This window comes from Apis dorsata, unplaced genomic scaffold, assembly GCF_000469605.1.
Source record: "Apis dorsata unplaced genomic scaffold, Apis dorsata 1.3 scaffold_248, whole genome shotgun sequence".
Classification (NCBI taxonomy): Eukaryota; Metazoa; Arthropoda; class Insecta; order Hymenoptera; family Apidae; genus Apis; species Apis dorsata.
This window is the reverse complement of record NW_006263527.1, coordinates 108666-119944: the sequence shown is the minus strand read 5'-3', so window position 1 is coordinate 119944 and position 11279 is coordinate 108666. Positions and strand designations below refer to the sequence as shown.

The following is an 11279-nucleotide window of genomic DNA, read 5'->3' as shown; positions in this document are numbered from 1 at the left end:
TTTAAAAGCGGATTTTTAAGAGAAATCGAATTTGCATTCGATCGATNATATATATATATATATATAGGACACGGTTACTTCTCTTCATTCTTGCAAATCATTCGATTTTATCGCGGATGAAAATGAAACTTGCGACGGATAAAAACTTGCGATTATCGGTACTTTTAATGATAAACATACAACACGTTCTTTTATTATCAAAATCGTTTAGAAATCTGTAACCGAATAATAAATAGATCTTATCGAAAAACCGTATCGAAGTCCTCAGCGATCGATATCTCGTTTCCCATCCGTTGTTGTCGATTATTTCAACGATATTATCGAATTGTCGATATTTATCAAATCACGATATCGATAGTCGCAAGTGGTCGGTTGTGAAGCAGATCGGAGATCAACCGGGCATCCAAGGTTAAAGAACACGGTTAACAAACCGTTAACACGATCGTTGGAGCACAAAAGGCCGCGCGACCATTTATACTCCGCTTAAACGGCGATCTCGATTTAACACCGAAGGGAAAGTGGTGAAACCGAACGTGAAGCGAGTCGATCGACTTTCCGGCGTATCGTTCGCCACCCATTAAAACCCGAGAAACGTAAAGGAGAGCCGTGCACGTTAATTTTCTGGCCGGCCTGTTGTGCAGCAGTTTGCATTTAACGACCCCGATATAACCGACGATTCTATTACCGAAAAAAAATATAAAAAGGCCGAAATAAACAAGCCGAACCGTGAAAGGCAACGATGGAATTTTAACGAGGTTTAACGTAACCTTATCGTGACGAATCTCCCAGTTCCGATTTTTTTTTTCCATTAAGAAATTTGCACGCGTTAATCATACATGGAAATTCGCCGTGTTTCATCGTTACCGGTCGAAGGAAAAAAAAAAAAAGAGAAGAAAAAAAGAGAGGAAAGAAACGAGAAAATGCTCACGTTAGTTCCACGATCAAAGTATCATTACGATGCTAATAAAACGATACTCGATATCGTCGAACGCGATTTAATTACGCGTGTCTCCTCGAAAATTACGCGATATAAATGCGTTTCACGATACTTTTCCTCGATCGATCGATCGATCGATCGATCCGCGCAACAGGAGGCTTCGAGTCCTCCGTTTCCGGTTTACCGCGGAGGAGTAAGAAGAACGAGAGAACTGGGAGACGTTTCGAATAACTGGACTCGTTTCAATCGTGGCTACTTACTATACGTGTTACGCGTAACTAATTTCCTTATTATGGTTACTGTTATTTAATCGAGGCCCCTGCGCTCATGGGAAGACCGCATTCTATGCATCCTAGATACGAGGTGAATACCGATCCGTATTTTTTTTTTTTCTCTTTTTTTTTTCTTTTCGTTTCTTCGTGGTAAATCCATCGAGATGTAGTGGTGGAGATATAACAGTATCGAGGAATCATTGTGTTGATATCGCGATAAATATAACGGGGAATGAGGATCGATTCACTATCACCTATTAATTTCTTGGATTTTTTTTCTGGAAAAAGTGGAATGAGTGAAATTAAAATCTTCGATGGATTTTCATATCGAAGATATTTATTTATAATAATTTGTTTCTTAGTTTCTTAGCTCCTGATAGCAAGTTAGTTGATAATTCTTCAATAATCTTTTCGCGTGAAACAGATAATTACGTTTTTTCGAATACGATCAATGCGCTTTCCTTTAGAGATTTATGATTTTGATAAATTTAATATTTATTTGATTAGATCGAGATGTTGATTAGATCGGGACGTAACGTTGTTTTTGGAATGAAAATACGTTGATTTTTAGATCAATTAGGATATTTTAAACGGACAGAATCGAATAAGAAACTGAACAACTTTTAACCGATACACCGAGTCTTGGTGCTAATTGATTCACCGAGCCTCGACCAATTTCTCAGTGGACCAAATTAACACACTCTACTGCCTCCTGCTTAGCAAGTCTAAAACGCACATTTGTTCCACGAACCTGACGCAAAGTTCTACATCTCGAGGACATGAAATCGTCTACTTTCGTTCATTTCATTCGAACCCATTAGTCGATCCTAATATACATAAACTTCGTAAATCTATACTATGAAATATATAGTCCAACACTTTATTCTCACTAACCAATATATAATTCTTCGTGAAATGCTCTATCATTAAAAAAATATCGTTGAAATTGATTGCAACTAAACTTGATTCGATAATTCCTACAATGATCCTTAAACCGACCAATAAAAAGTATAAATATAATCGAAGATTTTATTCTCACTAGCTAGTAGATTTCTTCATGAATTCTAGCATCTTAGATCATTGTTCCACAGCATTATCTAAAAGTCTACTATATAAATAATCATTAAAAAAATATTGTTGAAATTGATTGCAATAAAACTTGATTCGATAATTCCTACAATGATCCTTAAACGATCAATAAAAAGTATAAATATAATCAAAGATTTTATTCTCACTAGCTAGTAGATTTCTTCATGAATTCTAGCATCTTAGATCATTGTTCCACAGCATTATCTAAAAGTCTACTATATAAATAATCATTAAAAAAAATATCGAAATTGATTGCAATAAAATTGATTCGATAATTCCTACAATGATCCTTAAACGACCAATAAAAAGTATAAATATAATCGAAGATTTTATTCTCACTAGCTAGTAGATTTCTTCATGAATTCTAGCATCTTGGATCATTATTCCATACCATTCCACATAAAAATCTATTATATAAATAATCATTAAAAAAATATAATTGAAATTGATTTGCAACTAGACTCGACTCCTACAACGTTCCTACAACGATTCTACTTCAAGTCCTCCCTCGAGCAATCAATAAAAATACAAATTATAAAAATATAAATCGACGATTCTATTCTCATTAACCGATATATAATTCTTCGTGCTCTAATATTTTCCTAGATTATTAAAAACTCGAGATAATTATTCCACAGCATCGCCAAAATTCTACTCTACTAAAAAATCATTAAAAAAATAATTGAAATCGATTTGCAACGCGCTAGACTCGATTCCGTCGTTCCTACAACGATTCTACTTCAGGCGTCCTCGAGCGATCGATTCGTTCTGGATACAATACAAAAGGTTAGACGACAAAAGGCGTTACGAAAAATGTCTTACCAAGGTGGATAAACACCCCGTGGCGATGCGCCGCCGGCTCTGATCTGCTCGTTGACGTAACCACTTCTTGGCACGTTCAACGCGGACCTGATGCCCACGCTGGACCCGTCCAACGTTCCCGGCCCCGGTTTCGGGACGTGGCTGCTACAGTACACCTCCTTATCGTTGATCGTGTGCTGGTTGTTGTAGTAGGTCTTCAGGGTCAGCTTGGTGCCGCATATAGCGCACTTGAAGCAGCCCGCGTGAAAGAACGTGAAATCCTTCAATGGGCCAACCCTGTCCACCTGGTACACGGTCTGAGAACACCTCAGACACGTGCTCTCGTAAAAGTTCGGCCGATACATCGTCCTCCTCCTCGATCAGGATCCTCCCTGTTCAACTTCCGTTTCTCTTGTGCTCGCTTCTTCTTCGCTCTCTTCCCTCAGCTCGATGTGGAAGACACTGAGTGCGCCCTTGAAGAAAAGGAAGAGTGTTAGTAAGATTATCTTGCGATTATTATTGTGCATGATTTGAAAAGTCGTGTGAAATAAGGATTGAAATCATTTGATGCATCTTGAAAATAAGTGCAGCTTGAGCGTAAACAGCGATGTATCTAATTTAATTATTTTAATTGATGCACGTACGTAATTTCCGGGATTTCTGCAATTCCGGAAAAAGATTTACAATTTAAAGTTTTATACGTAGTTGATTTTATTAAATAACTGAAAGGAAGTAAAAAAAATATTCTTCAAAGTGTTAATTTATTTTGCGCGATTAAAATACTATCTAAAAAATACGACAAGAAAATTAAAAAAAATCTTCGAAAAATGGAAGCAAAGTAGAAAATTATAAGCGCAACATTTATTCATATCTTTCCACGACAAAGTAAAGGAAGAAAGAGCGTTTCATAAGTCCGAAGATATAACCAGTTAAAACGCGAGCCTTAATTGGCGGTAATTACGGCGATGCAAAACGCGTGCACGCGAATCAGACCGCGGCGGTTTCTTAATAATTATCCCTCCAGGATGTTTGAACAAAAGAAGGAAAGAAAAAAAAAACGAAAAAGGGGGAAAAAAAAAGAAGCTAGTACGAGAAGTAAAAAACAAACAAAGAAAACGACAGATACCATCTCGATCGGAAAGGATAAACTTGTAAACACGTCAAAGTGTTTATTAAGAATAACCGCATCGCCTAACACTTTCCTACTTCGCAACAAGTCGTTGCCAATACTTTTCATAGTGGGCGACCAGCGAGCGGATAATTGCAACAGATTTCACGAGGCTCGCTGGATACTGGATTGCCAATATAGGGATTTTCACACGTGCGAACGAAAATATATACGTCCTCGTTAATGCCTCGTTCGATAACCGGTTATCCATCGAGGAATGGAAATCGATATTTTTTCATTCCATCCGTTTACAGCGTACTCAATATGCTACTATACCGGTGAAAAAGCCAGGATACAATGGAGACACTGTATTAATGATGGGTATGACACCAATTTTTGAATACGCGTCATTAGAAATAATATAATGGATTTATTACAAAATTCAAAAATGTACAAAAATTTCCAGGATAATTCAACATTCGTGAAAAAACCAAGATTATAATATTTGATATCGCTATTACATATATATATTATAATACTTGAATGAAATAAATCTTTATTTCGATTATTCCATAATTTTCCATTTCTCAAATTTTTTTAATAAAAAAGTTGAACGACTGCACCTCTGTATAGTCGTTCGCATTCGTATTGATATGGATACAGTGTTTCCAACGATGGTCCCCCTTCCCACTTTATGACAAGTTGGAGCTTCGAGAAGGAATTATATAATCGAGTCACGAACGTGAGAGAAAAAAGAAAAAAAAGAATGTACATCTTCGAATCTTCGCGCGTGCTATTGGAAACTTTTTAAATGAACCGCGTCCGATCTTTTCTAAAATTATTACCTCGGTTTCACCGGTTATTCGCTGTAATCGGCCGAGGTTTCCCTTTTCTTTATAAGAATCCTCGTAACGTACCTACGAATTCCCTCCATAGCGAGCGACCACAATGGCGGTTACGTCATACCGTTAGCGACCATGCACAACAATACCGTAATAAACGCAGGATAGTATACGTCTCACGCATCAACGAATACAGACTTTCCGCTCGTCACGACACGCACTGATTCATTTTTTCAAGCGGCGCGGATCGAGAAACGGGGCGAGAATCCGCGGCGGAGAGAAGATGGACACGTTTCGAAAGTTTTCTCGTGTTGCGGACACGGTCGGCCGTTTGGAGAATTTTTATTTTCGCGAAACCGATCATTCAAACCGGTCGATGCGGCGAGGGTTTATCAACGGTTTATCCTAGCGTGCAAACCATACGATTCTTTGTGCCGCTCGGCCGTGGAGAAGTTCGAAAATATATAGAGGAATCGTTTCCTGAACAATGGAGTATTATCGATCGAGCAGGTAAAAAAATAATTGAAACGTTGTCAATGTTATCTGTCGATCTGTTTTCATTCGGTGTATGATCTACCTTGAATACGTGAGTAAGTGGATCGAAGGAATCTTTGATAAAAGTTACGATTTGTCTTTTGTTCTCGATTGTGAACAAAATAAAAAGGAAAGAGATCGATTATTCGTAGAACGAATTTGTTCACGATCGAATAATCGCGATGAGATCGCGTATTCGTCGAATGAAGGTTAATAAGAATTAGAAAGGATTCGAATAAATTCTTTTTTGTATTTTTTTTTAACGTGAACTTTCGAAATTTAACCGAGAAGATCGTTTGCTCGCACGATATTCACCGATTTAACGGAGAAACGGGCTCGATCGATTCGTGACCCACGGCGTACCGGTAGTCGTAAACGTTTACGGACGCTCGTAAACCGCACCTGCATCCAGTATTTCATTTTTCTACGTTCCCCTCTTCTTCTTCGTGTCGTTTGAATATAAAAATATCCTTATTTTTTTCACCATCGCTAATTGGCAAAGAGTCTGTCGCGCAGAGAACATATTAGACCGATTTCCGATCGTCCATTTCAATCGCGCTACGCGTATTATGCGTAACATCGTAAGAGGAAATAATAACACTTCCGATCGCGATCGCTTTTCATTCATTATCATTATATATGTGCGAATATTCATATCATTTTTAAAATATAATATTATCAACGATATCGACGCGAGTATTCGAATAATTTCTGGTAAAAGTTTGGTACAAACTGTAAGGAACTAATAAAAATTGATGATTAAAAGCAATGTTTATTACCTTGTTGACGAAGTGAATGTCAATTTTAAATTTAAATTAGATATCTATTAGAGAGCTAATAGCGCAGCTCGTAATTGAGTACGCGATTTATCGATTTATACGTTATTTATAATTAAATCGAGGAAATAAATACCAAATATTAAATACATCAACTTTTCTTCCGGTTGTCGACAAATTCTCTCGTATTTTCATCAAAAATCAAAGTCAATAGTAATAATAATAACGTATATAACGATACAGCCAGATCGATAAATAACTTTAATCTAAATAAAAATCGATATCCCTTCGAAAATCAAAATCCACGCATCTCTCTCTCTCTCTCTCTTTAGAATCTCCTCCATTATCCGATTGAACGATCTTAAATTAAACCAAGCGACGAAAACAATTTTTCAGCTTCTAGCGAGGCCAGCATCCACTGAAAATTCGTGACATCGAGAAAATTATTTATTACATTCCACGCGTCGTTTATCACTCGATAATACCCGCTTGAATACCCGCTTGTCCCCATTCTGGCCCACCTTCTCCTAGGTATTTACGCTCGACACGCACGCATACGTGCCCATGTGCAACGACACACGCGCGATCTCGCGTATACGCGAGCATGAACACACTCTTATGCGCCGCATAACTTCGTTTAACGTTAGAAAAGAAATCGAGAAACTTTATCAAGACGAATCGTACCCTGACACGATGTGTACCAACTCGTATTCGTAGCGCGCTCTTTTTCGCGCGTGCAATTAACGGCATCGACGTTGGAAACACGGGCGTGTTCCCGTGTTTGCGACAGTTCGTCCATCTAGTTACTTAACGCGCGAAAGTAGCGGGTGAATAGCGGACATTCCATGGAGCGGGCACATCGAAGGGGGGCCCGGTACACGTTACACCACGCTCTATCTCCATCTTCGTCCCACCTCGATCTCGCTCGAACGATTTCACCGGAGAGAATCGGCGCATCAGATTTGTCAAGCACGTGTATCGCGCGTGTGATTACACGAATGAGAGATAATCGAAGCGACGATTACCAATAAATGTACAATCAACGCGAGAAAGATGAATATTGCATCGCTCCAAGTTCGAACTCGGAGTGATTGGATCGGGTCTAGCGGCAAGACAATTGGAGCAACGAATAATAAAAAGAAAGAAAAAAGGTTTCGAGCGAGCAAGGCCAGTCCTCCCTCCTTCTCCCCTTCCATCGACAAGAATATTATATTATAGATAGCCCATACTCACGTTCTCATGCTTCCATGTCCACCAGCTTGGTCCACGAGAAACCTCGACACTCGTCCCGACGCAGCTCGAGGAACATCTCTCTCCACCGATTTACTTTTCTACGCTACGCCTATTATCAGGGATCAAAGACACTTGGAAAATAATCGCGCACGATATCACGCCACGGGCATCCGTCGTCCTCCGCTCGTCGCGCCCGTACCAAGCATTGAAATCACCAGGTGCCGATGATCACCTCGTGTCCGCGCGCGCACCGTGTCTTCCGCCGAACGAACGAACGGACAAAGAGGAAGAAATTCCAGGAACCAGATCCACCTGGCAGGTAGCCGCGACGTATCCTTGCTTCACGGATATCTAACCGAGTGAAACCGAGGCGATGAAAGGCGAGGATCGACGCTGGTCGTGAACGACGGCTGGTCTCGTCGATGGAATCGTTTGCGATGCACAATTGCGCCGCCCGTTCTAACGTATCGAGTTGGTCGCGTACGAACGTTTTCTGGCACGGTTTTCGTGTGTCCGCCACCTGGAATGAGGTCTCGCCACCAACCGAGGCGGCCACGCGAGAGGTCGAACCTGAATATCGCCACCTGCTTCCTTCGACGTTCCAGGAAGATCTGAGGTGAGAGGGACGGCCATTTTGAGGGACCGTAGTGGCTCTCAGGTGGCGCTATGGTTGGAGAACCGTCGCTGTGCCGGAGTGGGTATCACACTCTTTCACGTGCGCTCACCTGGCGAGGTTCTGTCTTTGTCACCTGTGACGATGCACGCATATGATTGTCGAGACGTTGAGTCCATAGAAATCTTTTATATGTACATATATTTTTCTTGATTTGTTACGCTTTTTATTTTTCTTTTTTCTATTTATTTGTTTATTTTTCTTTTCCTTTTCGAGTCATTCTTTTTAGTGGATTGATTTTTGAACAGGATTTCTCACTTGGACTCACTTGGAACGCGGTCCCAATTCACTACTTTCATTCGAGAGACTGATCGATACGCGATGGGAAAAAAAGAAAGCGGAGAACCAGTCTCTTTACAGAGATTGGTGGCCACCGTTTTAGGATACATTCTTCGTGATCACTTTTATAAACGTTACTAAGAATCCGTGTCCGCGACGTGTCGCGCGCCATACGATTTATTGCGACTTTAATGTTTAATTACCGGTGACGCGAAATCGAGATTCTTCTGTGCCCGAGGAACGTTATTTTTTGCCTACTTCTTTATGGCCAACTTTCACTGACGCATTGGGAACACGGCCTGTTGGAATGTTAAACTTGAGCCGAGTAACGACTGTTAATCTCTCGACGACAATGGGTGGATTGCGCGCTGTCGACAGGTGTGTCACCGATCAAACAATGCTACTCGCGATACTATAGGATATACTCGACAAACGAATTGAGCTTTGTTCGAATAATACGAGTGTATAAAGATAAAACGATTCTTAAGAAATGCGTTCGTCTCGATTCTTCTTCATTCAAATCTACCATTTCGAATCTTTAATCGCTCCTCAAAAAGAAAAAAAAAACGAATAATAATTCGTTCGATAAGAGGAGAAACACGAACGACGATCGTTCAATCTTAACTTTTTCGTTCCACCTTAAATTTGCCAAATCTTTAATTACTTTCCCTTCCTTGTTTCTCATGAGAAACGAAGGTTACTCCGTATAAAAAGTTCCAAAGTTAATGAATCTCTTACAGTCATAAAGGTGAATCATTAAACTTCCATTAACCAATTCCGACGATCGTTTATGGCCGTCGTTTTCACCTGGCCATCTCGATATCTCGAATGAGATCTTTTGGGAGATCAAGTGGGAGGACGTTCATAGACGTGGATACGTTTTTCGTCTGAATGAGAAGCGGAATGTATGCGAGCAGTGAATGGCGGATTCGATAAATTGTTTAAACGAATTGTTAAAGGCGAGATCTCTCTTTGTTGGCGTGGCTCGGGTGCCAAAGTGACGTGGCGAGATTGCGAGCGGTCTCGATTCGGTAAATCGCTCGGTAGACCCGTTTCTTACGGGTTCTTGCGGATTAAAACGAGGGAAGGAGAAAGAAAAAAGAAGAAGAAGGGGAAAAAAGGAATGGAAGAGGGCGATGGAAATGGAGATAGAGAGGATGAAAAGCTTTCGCGTGAAGCGGAACGTTTCAAAGCCCACGCGAGTTTCGAACAGTTTCTACGCATGTGGGAAGTAAACGATGATGCAATCGTGGATATAATATAGATGCAAATTTCAGTCGGTTAACATGTGATTATACTTTACTGTATTTAGTTTTTACGAGTGTGTTTTAACTCGAGTGTGTCATTCTTTGCGCTTATTTCTCGTTTGCGAGAAAAAGAGTCGTCATAGTTGAATCGTAGAAATTTTTAAATTCCCTCGATTATCTTTATGTAAAGAGTGCTTCTTTTGTCCTTTTCTTTTAAAAAATATTTCTTTTAGCGAGCGAAAAATAGTTTGTGGATTATTTAAATTTTTCATCTTTTTGCAAGGAAACATCGAGTTGCATATAAAATTCAAACATCGTTTCGAGAACTTTGTATTTATGTGGATAACGCGCGATATCAATATTGAATTCAAACGCGTTCCGCTTCTTGTAATTATATAATTGTTTTGCAAGTAAGATTGCATTATTGTTGTCGGACAAACAATGGACAGAATTTACTGGTGCATTTATTGCTGCAAATGAACGAAGGGAATTTTCTTTCATTGATTCATTATGAATATTGCGAATGGTTTATAAGTTGCAACAAAGTAACAGAATCAATTTACAAGCATAATCACTCTTAATACGAGAGAAACGAAAATGCGATTAACGAAATGGCGTTTCAATAAATAATATAAAATAATAAAATTTAAATAATATAAAATTCATTTTATATATTTTTCGACCATCGATATTCATCTGATTCTTATTACATCAATTAAATAAAATAAAATACAATCTACAATTGAATCAACAAACTTTAACGACTTTTCATTACTCATATATATCCGTTTTATGAAATTATACTATTTATTCTAACACCACATGTACGAAGTATCACTCATAAAACTTTCTACTCATAAAATATGACGTTTATCGTTTAAAACGAAGAATATTATGCAAAAACGAAAAAGTTATAAATTAACCTCAATACCAAATAAGGACAAAAAACATTTCCCTCGTTCCACTCAAAAAAAAAGAAAATTTCTGCCCACGAAATATCGCGGTCACGAGAAGAATCAACATTCCTCTACGATACGTCTCTCTAAACGATTCTCCTTTTTGCTAGAGCAAAAAATAAAAAGAAAAAATCATCCACGAAAAACAAGAGAATCGAACAACTATCCCTTTACCCCTTCTCCACCGTTTCCCTCGTTCCTACCTTCGAAGAAGAAAAATAAAATAAAATGAAAAAAAAAAAGAAGAAAGAATTTCTGCCCCAATTTCGTCGTCGAGTTCTCGTCGTCACGGAATGTCGCGGCCACGGGAGGAAGAGGATCAAGATCCTCCTCTTCCCGTACAATGTCTCTGCAAAGAACGCGGGGACAGGGCGTACCGTTTGCCCGTTTGCTCGAGGCGAGTGCCAGCTCTCTAAACGTTTCTAAACGCGCGCGGCGTCGCGATATATTTACGCGAACGGGGAGACTTCGGTGGATCGGTGGCAACGGTCCAGCAGCCGTGTTACGGAAATAGATTTCGGCTGGTAGCGAT

At 39.4% G+C, this 11279-nt stretch overlaps 1 protein-coding gene across 3 annotated transcripts in view; it reads right to left on the bottom strand.

Moving 5' to 3' along the window:
• Nucleotides 1–8341, bottom strand: part of LOC102678536 (hillarin) — a 21840-nt gene extending 13499 nt beyond the window's left edge. The window contains exons 1-2 of one of the 3 annotated variants that reach the window (XM_006616011.2): nt 7593–8341; nt 3121–3572 (exon numbers count right to left, since the gene is read on the bottom strand). In XM_006616011.2, the coding sequence (XP_006616074.1) occupies nt 3121–3464 (344 nt within the window). In that variant the 5' untranslated portion in view covers nt 3465–3572; nt 7593–8341. The remainder of the gene's footprint in view (nt 1–3120; nt 3573–7592) is intronic. The other 2 variants (XM_006616012.2, XM_006616013.2) reach the window with 2 other exon arrangements.
• Nucleotides 8342–11279: the final 2938 nt, after the last annotated feature.